The 18,493-nt window shown below is 37.7% G+C and overlaps 2 protein-coding genes across 2 annotated transcripts; one reads left to right on the forward strand and one right to left on the reverse strand.

The window, feature by feature from the left end:
• Positions 1 to 7,732: 7,732 nt before the first annotated feature.
• On the forward strand, positions 7,733 to 9,331 carry LOC126798315 (vegetative cell wall protein gp1-like). Its single transcript, XM_050525240.1, has one exon. It carries the CDS (start codon positions 8,419 to 8,421, stop codon positions 8,899 to 8,901), a length of 483 nt encoding a protein of 160 aa, XP_050381197.1. The 5' UTR covers positions 7,733 to 8,418; the 3' UTR covers positions 8,902 to 9,331.
• A 3,403-nt stretch (positions 9,332 to 12,734) lies between these two features.
• LOC126798317 (growth-regulating factor 5) lies at positions 12,735 to 14,014 on the reverse strand. The gene is made up of 3 exons (XM_050525241.1): positions 13,801 to 14,014; positions 13,259 to 13,703; positions 12,735 to 13,171 (listed from the first exon to the last, which is right to left on the reverse strand). The coding sequence occupies exons 1-3, from the start codon at positions 13,997 to 13,999 to the stop codon at positions 12,829 to 12,831; spliced, it is 987 nt and encodes a 328-aa protein (XP_050381198.1). The 5' UTR covers positions 14,000 to 14,014; the 3' UTR covers positions 12,735 to 12,828.
• Positions 14,015 to 18,493: the final 4,479 nt, after the last annotated feature.

An 18,493-nucleotide genomic window follows, 5' to 3' on the forward strand; every position in this document is an offset into this window, starting at 1 on the left:
CCGGAACTAAGTGAAGAGCTGTTGTTGCTTTTTCCTGGGGACGATAATTAGGCCTCTTGGGCCTAAGATGTGGATATAATTTCCAACAGGTCGCACGAGCATGGTTGGTGTCATGGCAATAAGAGCAAGGAGGGCGGGGCTGATTCCCGAAACCTGTGGTGGTCCTTGTCGATGAAGGGGAGCGGAAGTTGCTTGCGGAAGGGGTGGTGCTGGAGATCGAGCATGAACAGTAAGGCTGGAAATGACAGCCGGTGCCGGAAGAATACTCTCTTGCTGAGACTCATCCTTTCGGATATAGGTGAAAGCGGTGAGTAGGCTAGGTGGTTCGGTCATTCGGAGCAATTCGCCTTTCGTACTGGTATGCTTTGCATCAAGACCTTTCAGAAAATGGTGAACTCGTTAAAGCTCCTTCTTCTTTTGGTACCAAACGATATCCTCTTGATTTTGAATCATGCAAGGACGTTTCACATCAATCTCAGCCCAAATATTCTTTAGTTTGGTGAAATAGTGCGCCACCGGTTGCCCATCCTGGTGTATGGCCAAAGCTGTGCACATTAACTCATGAACCTGTATGAAATCAGAGTCATTAGTAAATAAGCTAGTTAGTGTCTCTCATATTGCCTGTGCGGTGGCACATGCCTCCACCATATCAATTATCTCATCATTCATAGCTTTCCATAATATGGACATGACAAGACCGTCGTCGTCATCCCATTTGTTGTAGGCAAAAATATCCTCAGGACTAGGAGCCTTAGTGACGCCGGTGACATGTCACATCTTGTGCATGCCTCAAAGATGAGCAGTCATGAGTCGTTTCCATTTACGGAAATTAGTTCCGTTCAGTTTGGTGCCCCCAAATGACCCACTGTCAGAACTTTTGACAGATACTTCGAAGGTCGGGAGCTGAGAACCCTCAGTTTCGTGTCCAGAACCCATTGAAAAGAAACAAGGTATTAAGATAGCAAACAAAAACAAAATTGAGAACAATCTGTTGCCGGTGTATTTGCACTAACGGTGAGTATGCAATGACAGAATCTGGCGAACCGGGTCGGATCGGTGGACCGGGTCGGGTTGGAGGACCGGGTTGGGTCGGAGGACCGGGTCGAATCGGTTGACCGGGTCGGATCGGTTGACCGGGTCGGGTCTGTGTGGACCGGGTCGGATCAAGAGCAGGCTGGGTCGGATCTAGAGTGGGCCGGGTCGGATCTAGAGCGGGCCGGGTCGGATCCGGGTAGATAAATGTGTTTCGCCGAAATCGGGGTTTCTGAAATTGGGGTTTCTGAAATTGCTTGAAAGCTCGTGGAGGATACCAAGGAGGAGCGACGTCTTCGGTGGTGGAGCGTGACCGGAGCGAGGAGGAGCGACGTCACGATGGTGGAACGTGACCGGACCGGCAGTGAGAGCACCAAAGAGAGAGAGAGACTGGAGCGTCGCGGAGGAGCAGGCCGGGTCGATGAGCTCCGGAGGTAGGCCGCGGCTACGGAGGCGTCGTCGAGAGGCGAGTCTCTGGTAGCGGCGATGAGGAGCAGCGGCGAGAGAGGGTTAGGCACCAGCTGGAGGAGCACCAGAGCAGCGGTTAACCGGCCGAAAAAAAGCGAAAAGAAGAAAAGAGCACGAAGGCTCTGATACCAACTAGAAAATGTATGAAGCTTGTATATTGCTTGAATTTGAATTGATAAATTCATATACAGATTACAATGGTATATATAGGCTAATTCACACTAACCACCTACTCACTCCACTATCTCCACTATACATACTCCATTCCACTCACAGATTTGAGAGCACCAACTCATTCCCCAATCACCACTGCATGCCCTAGTTTGAACCGAAACCCTAAGGCCCAGGGAAAAAAAGTCAAATTGTTTAAACGAATGTTTTACATAAATTTTACTGTAAATCTTTTTTTTTTAAAGGGATTTTTCTGTAAATCTAGTATGATCGAGTTATCAAACTAATCAGTCTTCTTACACACTCACACAAGTGGGGAGAGCCAATTAATTTCAAGCCGAAACCTAGTTTAATCGGTCTACACGGTACGATTAGCATTAACCCGAGAGGGTCGACATTTAAGAGGCGATAATAATAATTAGGATTATAGGAAGACCAGAAGAAACTTTCATTTTTGTAGTCGCCTCGCGTTCCTTTAGACAGCTATTGTGTCTCAACATTTAACCTTTAAAAGAAGCAAGGAAGATGAGACAGGAAAAAGAGCACCATTTTCCGAAGTGTATTAACATGTATTAACATCACGCATGCAACCGTCATTCATATTGTTTCATACTGTATTGCTGAGCTGCAAAGGCTTATTAGTCATTCGATGAAGGGCATATTTCCTTCATGCTTTGGCCCATCCAGACCATATTTATTCTCTTCATATGTCTCTGCAATTCCAACATCTCTCTCTCTCTCTCTCTCGGTGTATAGTCGTATAGTGGAGCTCTCAAACTCAATGACCAATTTGCCACTGCACAAGTGCACATAGCCAAGCGGTCTCTTTCGTTCTCTTTAGGAATTTTGATGGGACAAGAGGTAGGGTTTTGGCTGGGGACTGAGAGAGCTATATGGAGCTAGAGGACGGTTAAGGCTGACATGCATGCATTGTTTGGGTTTGTGTAGATCGACAGTCAAAAAGAGACTGCGATATGATGCTGCATGCTGCCGCTGCGGGAATTAGATCCGGCCAAATATGCTTCCTGCTATCTCTTTCTAGCTTCATGAACTTAGCTCTGGACCAAAGGCGTGCCCCTCCTCTTGCTTCGTCTTCTTCTTCCCTCTCACGGTCTCACCCATGTGACCTTGTTACTCCTTTTCCATGACTGGCGCGTATGCATGAAGAAGAGGGTACCTTTGTTAAATTTTCGACAAGGAAAGGTCAAATTACTTGGGTATAGTACAGCATGCATGCCGTCTGCAAATGTTGTACTACTTGTGTTGCATTCATTGTCTTGTTTCACAAGATGTTAAACAATGCCATATTTCATCCCAGCCATGCATTGATGCCTAGATGATTTTCTTTGTTTTGAGAAAAAGAACAAAAAGAAATTGGAATTTTTTTTCGGGTTTGATTGTTGAAATTAGAGAAAGATGTACGTAGTGCAGACTGCAGCGGAAAAGACGAGATCCGAAGTTTGAAATTGTAGTTGAGGCTCTAAGTACTATATATTGTTTCAATCTTCTTAGGCATTTCTTTGATGATATCCCGACTCTTAATTAACCATTATTCTGTTGGATCCGTTATGGTATAACCGTCAGTCCGCACAACAACAAAATTTGGTAAAGGCCGCAAAACTTGCGTGGCATTTGTCCAAGTGCTCTTTGCAAAAAATGCCACAATTTCATGCAAATGTAACAATTAAATTATAATAATAATAATAATTATTAAATTATCACATTTGTATGAAATTTGTGACGTTTTTTACAAAATCCACCATACCAAAGGCCACAAAACTTTTGTGGGATATGTAGCATTTGTCCAAGTTTTTTTTGTAGTGTCGTCACTATGTTGGTGAGCGATTATCAATTCAGATGCACAAAAGTCATTGTTATTTAGAGGTGGTAAATGGGCCGGGCCGGTCCATTTTAAACGGGTAAAAACTGTGCTCGGATTGACCCATTTGTTTAAATATTAAGCCCAATCCACGGCCCAAATCCATGTTGAGCCGAGGCCGGGATAAAATGTTGGTCGGCCCGGCCCATTAGCATTATATGACATAATTAAATTAAAAAATATTATGTACTTTGAATATTTGTTTTATATAACTATTTAGAATAGTCAAATAAATAAATAAATACTAAAACACAATTCATAATCTTATTTTTAAAACGTTACGTATGTCAAAACAATAACGTTTTCTTCACTATTTTGATAATATTTGTGAAATATTATAGTTAAAATAATGAAATAATAAAGAGATTTTAATTTAAAAATATAATATTCAAGTTTAATAATGATAATTGTTTAAATATTGATATAAATATGATAAATTATGTGTTTAACGGGTCGGCACATGAATTTATCTTGCCCGGGCCGTGTCGGGCTAAAACCGGACTTAGACTGTGCCGGTCCGATTTTTAACGTGCCGGATCCGGGCCGAACTCGTACTTTTGGGCCAATTTGCCACCTCTATTGTAATTGATCGTTGATGAAGTACATTATTTATCAAAACAAAGAATTGATCAAAGTCGGTTCATTAATTAGGGCCTCTCATGGTGCAATTAATTGTATACTTCACAATTATACAAGTATAATTAATTAGTGTCCTTTATTGCAACTACTGTAGATTAATGCATTGTGCGGCGAAAATCCAATCAGCCCACCTTCTTCGGAGCTGAGTTTCCCAAACCCTAGCATTGGGCTCGTACGGAGGCGTGGCAGTGACAAGTGCTTCGATGGGGTTATGTGAAGGCAAAGTGAAGGGAGTATGTCGAGTGTGGTGAAACAAGGGAGGATATATTTTAACCTAGAGTGCAAGTTCGGTGGCGAGTTGGCCTGCGTCACGGGTGCACAGCGACGTGCTTGGCTAAGGTGGTGGATCTCAGGGGACGCGCAAAGTCAGAGACAGGGAGATTGGTCATTTGTTCCCGTTGTGATCCCGTCATAGCGACAACAAGGAGTCCGAAGGCAAGCCAGTGGATGCTGATTTCCACGGCGGTGGCATGGTCCTCTGTTTCGGCCACCACTAGACTAACTACACGGCAAAGACTCCCCTAGATGGCACTGTGTAGGTCTATCTTGGGGTTGGTTGGACCTTTAGGCCTTAGTTTTTTCTGGGCTGTAGGGGCGGCCTGGAGTGCTACGCCTAGGGTCTTCTTCTTCTCTTTTTGTCCTTAAGATAGAAACTTATTGAGAAAAGATCATTCTCAAATCCTAGTTTTATGAAAGTCCATAATGTAAGGTACACAATTGAAACCTTAGACCCCAATTGTTTGTTATGTTGAACTTATGGTTTGAGGAGTTCATGTCTTTTGTTTTGCATTGGATTTTCAGTTATGTTCACTTATTTCAAACGATTTGTCAGTCTTTGGTTTATTGAATAACTGCTTGGTGCGTATTTATTTGATGTAGTAGTTAAGTAGCCTTTGGAGTGGCTTGTTAAATCTTTGTGGTCATGATGACGTGATTCATCAATGAATTCCATCCATTCCCCTCAAACAAATTTGTGTATACTTTATAACTGTTCACGATTTGAATTACACATAACCTAAGTTTTTTTTTCCGACCTATTGAGTTAGTTGAGCTTTACTCCATATTTGGAGTAAAACTTACGAAATTTAGGATAAGCAAGTGACGCATAACTAGTGAAGACATAATCCCTATCAGAATTCCCCGGAAATGTTCTATTTCTATTTCTTTTTCCTCTATCCTCTCTTTCGAGAAAAATTTCTTTTCATCCCTTTCAAGTAACTGTGTTTACAGCATGACCGGATGACATCAATAGAATTATCTTCTAAAAAACGAAAAAATTATATTATGTACCCGGTATATATTCTACGTGACTTACATCTTTAATGTTATTAATCCATTTTTTTATTGTGTTTGTTTATAATTGATTACTCATATTTAAATAATTTTTTCTCCAGCGTTCATATTTACCATAACATGCAGTAATTAATATGATTGACTGGATACATCACATGACAGTGTCACTTGATGTTCGGGTATACATAATAATCACTCAACAATTATGATGTGCATTATTCTTTTTTTGGTCTGAGCCGTACATTGTTCAACTAATTGAATTTGCAATGCTTGACTTGTTCATTCTACATGGTGAGGGATTGTACTCATCTTTTTTGCGTGTGATTTTTAACGTAGTGACGATTAAGAAATAATGAATTACATAAAAAAGTCAGCAACTTTGTACACATTGTTAAAGATTTAGGGTTTAACGAGACTAAAGACAACTGTTTGGTCTATCTGGTGATGAGTTGATTGAGTTCAAACAATCCCAGATGAAATATCCGCAACTGTTCGAGAGTTGAGACAAAGCTTCAAACATTGTTGGGCTGTCTCTTGGGTTGATTGTGTAGCCCGATAATGTAAACTATATCTTCCTAATCTTGGATCCAGCTGGAAGTCTGAAGATGATGATTTGATTAGTTGCCACCTTTCATTTTATTTATTTGTTTGATAATTTTTCCACACGATGTGATAAGATAATCAGCAGAAAGATGAACTTGTGTGGGTTCCATGAGAAAGGCTTTGCTAGACTGTCTTGCCAGGCCATTTCTTGACGATACGAAGTGTTCATATATTATATATGAGAGGAATGATTTGTTCTCCATAGCTTGTCTCTGGCTGTAACCTATTGATCTTGGCTATGTGAAAGAGATAAGGGATGGTGAAATGCTACCCAAGTTTATTAGTTCATTTGGGTTTCTTCCATTTCTTTAATAGTGTGAGTCTATGGGATTGTTTAAATGTAATGAACTTATGTTTGTTGATGTGTTTACTGTTTACATAAGAAAGAGACCTCTGGTAAACAAAACAAAACAAAAACAAAGAGACCTCTGGATCAGCAAAGTAACGACTTCATTTGTCATGAGCAAGACAATTCCTACCCAGAGATCTTGGACCAATGGCAGCTCTAATGGGACTAAGTTTATATAATGTGATCGCAGAATTAACTTATTTTCTTGAAATTTATTAGACAAAAATTAAAGTACAAAAGGAAAGACACTAATGATATGATCATTATATTATTAAATATACTAGCGCGATAACTTTCATTCAATATCCACTTGAACTGAATTTATGGATTACTAAGTAATACTTAATGACCGAAGATTAAGTCTAAGAGTGAAAAGAAATGAATAAGGGAGAACCGGAGAAGTAGAGAAGAGAAAGGGAGTGAAAAAATGAAAGAGGGAGGCGCATAATGAAAGAGAGAAGGGATCGGGGTTTAGTTTTTTTTTTTAATTTTTTTATACATGTACATGATCCAATAACATTATGACATATGACAGTGTTAGTAAAAATTGGTTGAATTCGGGCTCTCGGGCCGTAAAAAATTAGAAATCGAGAATGGTCCGTTACTTGAAAATCGGTTCAGTCTTTCCCTCAGTTTGGTTTCCACTTACTCCAAACTCAGCCCGATTCGGGTTTGATCAGTCCAATGACATCTGTTCTCGGTCTTTTGGGCCGAACCGCCCACCACAATGAACACACTTGAGAAAGTTTGAAAGTTAACTATATTAAAATTTTAAAACAATGAGAAAATGACTATTTAATATTAATTTGTGTAAAAAAAATTAGAGGAGAATTACGAACAGATCTTTACTCGTTTTAGTACACATTGAAACCTTATGAGAATTGCTTAATATGTAATTGTACTAGTTCCTTATTAGTTTAATTTGTTTTGGATTATTTTCGTTGTTGATCGGAAATGAACCCTCTTTGACACTTAACAAGAAACATTTAATCTAACTAAGTATTCTAACAAATGGATTCAATGTTAGTCACTTAGTCCTCAAAGTGCATGAAATGGGTTTCATGTTCTGGTTTTGGCATTGAGCCGAACAGACCGAAAATCTAGATCTAGACACAACTTCCTTAATCCGATTTGATAACACCGGATTTGGCCGATTTGCAACGCATAAGATCTGTATTATGATTTTTTATTAGGAACTTTAGTAAATATGTATATATCATATCTGAGATTGGGAACAAATTTAATCTCATAATTGGATCAGCCGACTTGCTAAAAGTCGCATACACACACCTCTGAATTTTATTTGTCACCAACTTCATCATAAACCATTGGACAAGTCACAACGCTACTCTTTCCCTCTCTCAGTTAGAGAAAACACAACAGCTTAGAGATTCTTGCCTGGGCAAACGAATCAATCATTCACCCAAATTAGACCCCAGCCGTTGGATTCCCGCGTAGACCCTCTTCCTTCCTTCTTCGCTGTTTCTCTGTTTCTCACCAAGTAACCATCTTTCCCCCAATTCAATCTTCTGCTGCAACTACCCATTTTGACTGATTGAACCGCTTATTTCAATTTCAGCTAAAAACTCCCAAAGACCAATACTTTGTGGAACCCCATTTGAAATCTGGGTCTGAATTTGATCGGGGAGACGACCCAGATCGGAAAATCAAGCTCAATCGCAAACCCTAAGCCTGTTTGACCGAGTCAGGCCCCGAAGACGACGCAATCGAGCAATTGGGGTCAACCCAAGTCGACCCAATTGGTCGATTTTTGAAGCTCAGATACCAATACCCTGATCGGATTCAGAAAACCCTAAATTCTCTGAAAGAGGGCTAAAGGTATTCCTTTTTCATTTCTGAAATGAATTCAAGTTTGATGAGGAGGAGATCAAGAATCTTGTTATAGACCCAGATGCCAGAGTGGCCTCGCGACCCCTAATTCTTGCTTGGGTTAAGTTTCAAGTGCTCTGCGGTCTTTGATTTCATGGAACTGCCATTGTTGTCAAGCTTGATCTTTGTGTTGATTATTAGCATACTTGCTCTTCTGGTTAATTCTCAATCTCAAAATGCCAATTCAACGCCTCAATCTCCACCTCCTTCACCGTCTCCCCCACCTCCATCGCCACCGCCACCAATGTCACCGCCCCCATCGGAAAGCCCTCCGCCTCCCCCGAACTCTTCCTCACCTCCGCCGGAGGCTCCGAGTTCGCCCCCTCCACCTGCTCGGCCTCCCAATCAGTTCAATTCAAAGAAACCACCATCACCACCATCACCTCGCAGAAGGCCCAAGCACCACCGGCCGCTGCCGCCCCCGAAGGGGCATAAGTACAATGAAGGGAAGAAGATTGGGCTCTTGTTTGTTGGCATTGCCGCCATTCTTCAGATTGGTGTAGTGGGGTTCTTGGTTTTCAAGAGACACCAGCTTCTGAAGGTCAAGGATAGATATGACTATGAGAATTGTTCTTGAATGTGAAGTACCGGATTGATTGCGCATTCTTTTGTTTGGATGAGAGTAATGGATCGGAAGTTCTTTGATCAGCTGGCAGTAGTGGGGCTTTTACTGATTTGAGATTCTTTTGTGAGGCGCAGGCATTGTAACAATTGAGATTGACAGATGTGAAGATCGAACGGATTGAGCTTCGGCGGCTCCATTCAGCCCCCTCCCGGTTGCTCTGTAAATGGGTTATTGTTGCTTGTAAACTTTTTCTTCAAGTTTCTTCATTATGTTGATTTTTTTAATGTTCTTTTAGCTTGTCTACACGGCTTACACTTTGAAGTAGAAGAAACCATTTTAGGCTTTGTGTCATGAGTGACTTCTTTTTTCCTTGCTAACTTTGACCAAGTGGATGTATAACAACTAACAAGAGTACAATTCATGGAAGTATTACAATGACAAGATCTAGTTTCTCCTTTCCTATTAGTGCAATGAACTTGGAATGTATATCTTTTGGGTGGGTGTATGTTACTGTTATGCTGTAAATTGAGCGGTGTCTTTGAAAGCATTCACAGCTGTGTCTATTGGCATATCTATACCTTTTTTTTTTACGTGCATTTGATATTTTGATCGATTCATCTCACAATGATTAGTTTGTCATTGATTATTTTTATTTGTGTATGATAATGCTGGAGACTTGAAGTCATCAGTCATGCTAGATATTTCTGCTTTTTTATTATGGTGTAGCTCCGTTTGCAGATTGTAAAATACTGGTATCAGTGGTATGTAATAGTGAAATCTTCATTTTTTTTTCCTCTGGTAATCTGAAATTAGGTTAGAATGTTCCCTTTAACACATCTTCAGAAGTCAGAACTGGAAATAGCTTAGTCTACCTCCTGCAAGGAGGTTTATTGCCTACAGAATGAAACATTACCAGTTAAGGAGGATGTCTAGTGGTAGGGGTAAACCTTTTTACAGTATTTAAGAGAATTATCGTACACAGGTGCAGTAGGAAGTGTTATGGCTTATTCTACTGTCCATTAGTTTAAAATTATTGCCTGGCAGTTAGAATGAAACTAGGAACCTGTTTTACAACAAAACCCAGGCTTCATACCAATTGTGGCTGCATCCCTCAAGCATCAGATATGTATATTGTATTTGTTTCACAAGCTGTTTCTCATTTAGATGTATGTTCCCACTTTGGGATGGACATTCGTGATATATAAGTTATGATTTTTTTTTTTTGAATTTATGTATGTATAAGAATTTGAATTACATGTAGAAACATCATGTTTTCAACTTCAAAGTTCACCATATGTTGAAGATGCAGCTCTAGGAAAAGGGTGTTTAAAGAATCTAGACAATTTAGTGAATCACGCCTTTTGAGTGAAATTTACTTAGTTTTGGTTGGCAGAAAAAAGCGGTGTTACTAAGGATAAGCAATGTAATGGAGTGGTTGGAGAGAACTACAAACAAAAAAATTGGTGATGTGAAGGAGAAGGCGCTGAAGCTTTTGTTGAAATTGTTTTTTTTTATTCATTATAAATTGTTGGAATTGGTTTGGTTCTGTGCATCTATGTAGAACATCAGTTTTCCCAAATGAAGACATACTTTGTTCCATGCTGCTATTGTTTTCTCTTTATAGTTTTTATTGTTTAGTTGTTTCAGGGTAATTTGAGATTTGGAGTTGTAAATATAGATTTACCCAATTCACTGGTTAGTTTGTCCTCTGCACTGTAATTTTGTTTAATCCTTTTTTTTTTATGGCAAACCAATAAGTTTTATAGAAAATTTATTGAGGCCGGAATAGCCAGTACATACTCCTCCACTGTGAACAAAGTATCATACAAGAGGTTATGAGTCGAAACTCAAAATTAGCATGCGGTAGAGAATTATTCTTTGATAATAAGCTCAAAATTGAAAAGGAACAATTTTGGCATATTCTACAACTAATACAAGCATAGCAATATGCAACGTTCTGTAATTCTGTTTAATCCTTAGTTAGGTTGCACGAACACGTGACTTAGCCCCCGTACCGCGTGTCCAACATTGACACGGACACGGATACGTTCGGACACGAGAAAATATGCCCGGACAAGTGTATCTTATACGGACACGCAATTGACACGCATATCTCGGATGGGGACACGTCATGGACACGCGTATTCTGTATGAGATACGCAATGGATACACAAATACTCAATTTAATAGAGAAAAACTAAAATTGTGAGGAATGAGATTTGAACCATGGATCTCTCATTTCCTTGCAACTCCTTAACCACTCCTGCAGAATGACTTTTATTAACATTAATGCATATTCTATAATTTTTCAAACTCTATAATTTTTTTTAAATAAGTATATATATTAAAATTAATATTTAATTAACGTGTCCACCACATGTCCGTGTCCGAAAAATTTTAATTTCTCTTGTCTGCGTATCGTATTGTGTTTAATACGGACATTCGTGTCTGTGTCCGTGATACATAGATCCTTAGATAAAAGTAACTTCTGTATAAATGATAGAACAGAGCTATAGCTGTTTCTTAGTTGATGATATCTCCTTTCATGCATTCTGCTTGGAAGTTGGAAGAATCATATGGAGTGTGACATCATGAGGTAAGGGTTGGCTAATTTTTTACCCAGTGTTACAGATTGCTGCCTGGAATTATAAGTTTCGTTTGAATTTTTACAGTTGATGTGAGTTGCTCGGCCTTTCTGTATGTTTTATGCTCACCGCGTTGTCGGAAAAAATGCTGCCTTCTTTACAAGGGACATTTCACTGATTTCAGTCATGTACTCTGAGAAGCAGGTTATCTCCTAGACAACGGGGATGATTAATTCTGAGAAGCAGTATATTGTTTTCCTCCAATGCCTATTCATGTATTTTGCTAACTGCTCATACTGTATGATAAGAATAAAACAGCTACGTGGTAGTAGTTACCTTGCTATAGACCTATAGTTGCGAACTGAGTAGTAAGTATCAATTGAATTGGAAGTTGTCTGGCATTGTGTAGCCCAGTTGTCATATTACATGTGTTTTAAATCATTTATTAGAGTTTCTTGGTTATATTTTGATGGCAGTATGAACAACAAATGTTAGGTTCTGAATTCTGAGTTTCAGACCTCTCTGTTCTACCGAGCGAGAACTAGTTGTCTATTATATTGCTTGGAATTAGCTATTGCGATGTGTAATAAACATCTGATCCTTGAGGAAAGAACATGGTCCAAACCCCAACCTGGGAGATGCTTAACAAGGACAATACACTATGTTGTCATTTAAATGATTTATAACAAAAACATGTTCAGGAACTCAACATGCTTTGTTGCTCACATGGTCCAAATGTGTTGGAAAATAATTTATTAACATTGTCCTGTAAAACTTGATGCCTCAGCCTGAACACTGTATTATGTGATGAAATGATGAATGAGATGCCATAAAGCCTTCATGTTTCTACCTATTCATCGCAAAGTGAAAATAAACACTTAAAAACGGAAAAATAAATGGAGTTGTAATTTATCCAATTCATTACAGATTGACATGTTTGATGTACCCTATCTTGGGGCCTCCATTTTTAGAGAACTTGGGAGCCCTACAGGCCCCTCAGCATTTTCAAAATGCTTCCAGTCAAACAAGCAAGTCTACAAATATCGGACATGTTTTCTCAGAGGGAGTAGAAGAAGCAAATAAATACCAAGATAAAGCAAAAGACAGAAAATCCTTCATAGCAGACCCTACATTATTCATTCAGCGATTCTCATAGCTTTAGCCAAAAGAAATCTCCCCCTAGCCAATCAATCCATCCAACAAACGCAAATGACCCACCACCCAGTACTCTTTTGGCCTTGCTCATAATTGAGGAATCAGAAGACTTCTTCAACCATCTGCACCACGATTTAAGATTCCATAATTCAAATTAAAGAGGACATTAAAGAGAATTAGTTTGACATAAACTTGAGAGCTAATTACCATTGTGAAGCCTGGAATTGGGTGCAAGATCAAGCCAGGTGTCCGTGGACTTTGGATGCCAGTCTCCAAAGAAATGGTGGAGGGACTTTTGAGCTTGATCAGAGTCTTTATGCTCTGGTTTGATTGGTCTGCTTGATTTGAAATCAGTTCCCAAAACATAGCAATGCTGCTCATCCTGGGACTGTTGCTGTGGAAAATGATCTGCGAGGCTTTGGAACTGAGATTGGGTTGAGTAGCCTTTGTAGGAGCTCATTAAGCTTCTTGTATTGGAAGAAGACTCTGCAGGAAAGAATGCTAGCTCATGATCCACACCTTCCTTTGTTCCTTGAAGATACCTATTTGTAAAGTTAAAGAACAAAACTTTATGGCAGAAAACACAAGACTACTCAACAAATTTGATTTGCTTAGTGGAAATGACAAACCTGTAATCTCTATGATCAGCTTCATTGACATAAGATCCAGAGTTGAGAAAAAGCTCAGGGTTGGTGCCAGAACCCTGTGTCCTAGAAAGGAAGGGATAAAGAGGTGAACTTTGGTGTTGGGTGTGAGGTGTTTCATTGCTGAAAGATGAGGAGAACAATGGAGGGGAGGGTTTGGAGAGGTTTTTGTGGATTAAAGCAGGGTTGTACTCTGGAGGTGTTGGAATAGTGTTACTATTAAGAGTAGTGTTTGTATTAGAAGAACTAGAAGAAGCTTCCACAGGCTTTCTTGAACGGTTTCTGCCTCTGTGCATATGTCTCTCACAGTACTTGGAATCTGGGTATGCTTCCTTTGAACACCTCCATTTTTTACCATCTGTTCTTCTGCACCTTCCTGGCTCTGGGTCTATCTTTCTGCCAAACCCCATATCATAGCAACCCCACCCAACTGTTTCAATTCAAATTAATTACACCCCCCAAAAGTTTAATCAGCAAAGTTAAAGAAAAAGAAAGACAGATTCAGACAAAATGAAGCAAAAACATACAAGGGTGGTGAGGAAAGAGTCTGGAAGACATTGAGGAATCCAATCTTCTTTTAAAGGAGTAGACAAGATCAGTTGGGACGGGGACTCCAGAGACCATGTACTTGAAGATGAGAGCTTGATGCTCAAGCTCCTGCCATTGAGTTGCTGTGAAAGGGTACCTGAAACTCCTTGCACTACTTGGATTTCCTCCACTCATCATTTTTGAAACTCCTTGCACTACTTGGAAAACAAAGAGAGAACAACACCTCTGGGGATTTAAGAAGAAGAAGAGGGCTGATATCCGGTTTATTTTATGCATGGGTGAGACTAAATGGCCTGATGACACTTGCCACTGCCATCTTTTTCTCTCTTTCTTTCTTTCTCTCTTCTGGTTGTGAGTTTGGCACTCACACTCTGCTCTTATTATCACTGCCATCTCTGGCGCTTCTCTGCTCCTGCTCTGCAACCCTCACATGAGCCTGGGCCCACTGATGACCTTTTCCAGGGCCCGACCTGTGCAGGTCTTCTACAGTGGAGAGTGCAGGGACCCCCACGGGCACCGGCTAGCTGCTCTTTATTGCCGCTCATGTCTCTCAATCTGCAGACGACATCAATTTGAGTCGCAACGTAAATATCATAATACAATAAGAAAGGAGATAGAGATTAAAAACAACAAAGAGGCATGGATACTTTCATTTGTTTGTGTTCTTTTCGATTTAAGTTGTTTGATTTTATGCACCGTCTGGTGTTGCTGGTCCACCCATATGATGATGGGGGCCTGGGAAAGAGTGCCTTGTCGATTATGTGGTGCAAATATTTATAGTGGGGAGGGCAAATCTGTTTTGTACATGTCATGAACTCAGTGGGAGACATAAGAGGCTAGCCCTGGCCAAGCTGGAGTCTTTGTTTTGCTTTCCAGTTTTTTGGTTTTTCTCTTCGGGTAAATTGCATGTTGCTCTCCACTTCATTAGTAACCATGCCTATCAATTTGTTGCAGTCGGCTCTTCGAACCGAAATTCAATGTTCTCTAATGAGTTCAGTCGCCTCCTAAGTCCTAACGGACCTTGTTCGCCCAAAAGGCCTAAAGGTTCACTTTCTTCTTGCTTATGCGGTTCTTCACAGCAAAAGTTCTTCATAGTTCATATCATATCCTATAATATTTTGGCGTTACTCAATAAATTATTACTTATATATTACTCTATTATGGAAGTTTTTAACTCCCATTAGTAAGTTTGAGGCGACTAATTAGCAAAAGGTCATCGATCATTTGCATGCTCTCCGTTAAAGAAAACACATAATTCATGCACATGTAACTAAGTTTTTTGTGTCTAGTTAGGAGAGTCGACCTAACTCGTAAGTGCGCATAATGCATGCACAAATGAGATTGATTCCCAACATATTAGTTTACCCACTGAAATTCTTACGACACGATAGTCTAAGAATTGAAAGATGTAATTTCAAAACCCTAACCTCCTAAACGAACCTAGTAATAAATAATAGTGAATTTGCACGTAAAATTACAACACTCCTAATTTTATGAACGTGTTGCATAAAATCTGAGTAACGTGCAAATTAAGTGAGATAGATAGCTACATGACGACAAGAATCTGAAACCTTCCCTTCTGAGTGAAGACTGTTGATGACCTGCAATTTCTCACTGCCCCAAGAACACATGGCGGACTTCTCTTTTATGGTGCCTGAGAAGCCTGATGAACCAAGTCAGCCTTCCATTGATGAATCCAATACTTCCCCAATTACTTCTCTTTGAACACACCTCTTTCCATATTAGTTCATAAGATCCTTGTTAAGATCTCTTGGCAGACTCGTTTCAGTCACCTGGGAACCATACTTTTCCGACCGCAACCAGGACTCTGTATAGTTCTGACTGCAACCATGACTCTGTAGAAGACATCATTGTCTACTTGATGGGTTTTGGCAACGATTTGTAGGAACACGATTATGATTCATTTAACTTTGACAATTCAATGTCTCGGATTTTGATCCAAATCTCACTTGGTTCATAGGATGTGGTTGTAAACTTGTAATGGTTCAATTCTATAGTTTTTACGGTTTTACCATCACCCATGTTCATGGATGTTATTCTATAATTTTCTTTTCTCAAAACAATTTTTCAATTTAACAGTAAAACTTCGAAAATGCTGCATAATTCGTACAAAGGATGCCCTGTCCTCGTAAGTCTATAATTTTTTTTTAATAGAAATAGCATTGTAATTTTGCCTCAATACAGAAGAAAGTGTTTCATAATTATTACAAATATATATAATTGAGTGTGCTAAAATTTCGGATCAATAATTTTTAAAGATTTTTTAGTTTTAAGAAGTCTCTTCTCTAAGGTTTCCGGCTTGATTCATACCAAGACTTGACACTTTTTACAGGAAAAAAAAGGTTGTAAACGAGTTAAATTAAATTTGTAGGGATTGGCCAAATTAATATGATTCTTTATCATGCGTGTTTTTGAGAATCCTAACAGAAACCGAGTTTCATTTCGCGCAGTGTCATTGTGCAGTGTATTGTTTAGATAAGAAGGGGGAGGTTGGTCGCTTCCGTTTTCTTCTTGAATGCTTTGGCTATTTTATCTGAAGATTCGTAATTGCAATGCCGGAAAGATGGACTAACCAGACCAACCATAGGTCAACCATAAGTGGGGGCCGGGGTACACAGTTTTATGTGGTTGGTTGTTGAAGTTATACCAAGTCTTAATGTTAAATATAGTCATTTCTCATTTTTCTCCCATAAGACCTTACTTTTCAGGCTTTCCTGAATTCTCCAAATTACTTCGAAAGTATCTCACGGAGTGAGTGAGTGACTGTTCTATTCTCTCCTCTATATAGTTGCTAGCTATGTTTCTTCTTCCAGAAAAAGATGAATTAGTTTAAACAGTAGAATGATATTAACGTAATTTTATTAGGGGGAGTGATATTTTAGATCTTAAAGGCCTTAATTTTATGTGTCAAGTCTAGTCACATAGACATCTTTTCCAAATCTATGTAATATCATTGTTTGGTAAAAAAACTATCAAATCATTTCCAAATCAAATGGTTATTACTTTTTTGTAAATATCTAATGGTTATAAATTATTCCCTACATTTGAATTTGTTTTTTTTTTCTCAATATATTTTTCTCAAATATTTATTCTTCAATTTTATTTTCTTCAATTTATAAAATAAAAAATAAACTCCCAAAAATAAAATCGTTTAAAAAATATTTACCTTTTTTAATACATATTTTTTCAAATATCGTCTATTAATAAAATAAAAATGAGAGTTGACACGTTGACCAGTTAAAATTTTAAATTACCTAAATTGTCCAAAATTTATTAAATTCTAAAATCTATCCGGCTATGATTGGAAGAATATGATTGTAATTTATAATAAATAAAGGTGAAAAAAAGAATATAATGAAAAAAAGAAGAAGAAGAAAGCCATGATTCTACAATTTAGTCCAAAAATCCAAATGGGTAATAACTACCAATATGTTAAAAAGATATCTACCCAATATTAATTTTATTTGTTTTTCTACCATTTCTGTTAGAAAAAAAAACCCAAAATTGCACACACAGAGTGTGCAAATAAAATGATCAAATATGTGAATAATATAATATATTGTGAATAGATATGAATATACATATATATATATATAATTCATCTAAAATATATATAATTTGAATATATATTTTCTACTAAATATATTATGTAATTCTAACAAGATTCATATTGAAATTGTACATTATTTATGAAAATGTTTATTTCCTTGCATAGTTGCACTAGCTAATAAATTAAAAGAAACTCAAAAGATCTAAAAATGGAAAGACAATATATTAAAATATTATTTAAATTTATGAGAATCTTGTAACTGATGAGATAAGAATATATCATTAATCAATCAAATTAAATCTATTAGATTAAGTGACTGAATTGATGTGCATGTTAATTTACATTGACAATAGTGATTTTAGGGTATCTTAAATGCATTATAATTTTAGGGTATAGTATTTTAACATATTTTCTTTCCATTTTTAGATCTTTTGACTTTCCTTTGATTTATTACCTAGTGCAACTATGCAAGAAAATAAAAAAATTCATAAATAATAAACAATTTCAATATGAATTTTGTTAGAATTACACAAATAGTTGGTTTGAATTATATATTCAAACTATATATTTTGTAGATGAATTATATATATTTGTATATTCATATATATTGACAATATATTATATTATTAATGTATTCGAATAAATATGCTTTCAAAAAAGGTATATATATAATTAAATCGAAGAAAAAAATTTGAAAAACAAATATTTGAGAAAATAATATATTGAGGAAAAAACAAATATCAAATGTAGGGAATAATTTATAACCATTAGATATTTAAAATAATAATAATAACCATTAGGTTTAGAAATGATTTAATAGTTTTTTGACTGAAAAATGATATTGCATAGATTTATAAATGATATGATATGTATATATGACTAGACTTGACATATAAGATTAAGGCCTTTAAGGCTTAAAATATTAAGACCAACAATCATTTTCTTTTTATTTATAGATATAGTCTTATATATGGGTATTACATCAAAGATTCTAATAAATTTATGATAAAATATCATTTATTTTCTAACTAAATTATACTAATTAGACCAAAATACTCTAAAAATATCCAGGTGAAGACATTTATTTGGATCATCGAGCA

This window comes from Argentina anserina, chromosome 6 (assembly GCF_933775445.1).
Source record: "Argentina anserina chromosome 6, drPotAnse1.1, whole genome shotgun sequence".
NCBI lineage: Eukaryota > Viridiplantae > Streptophyta > Magnoliopsida > Rosales > Rosaceae > Argentina > Argentina anserina.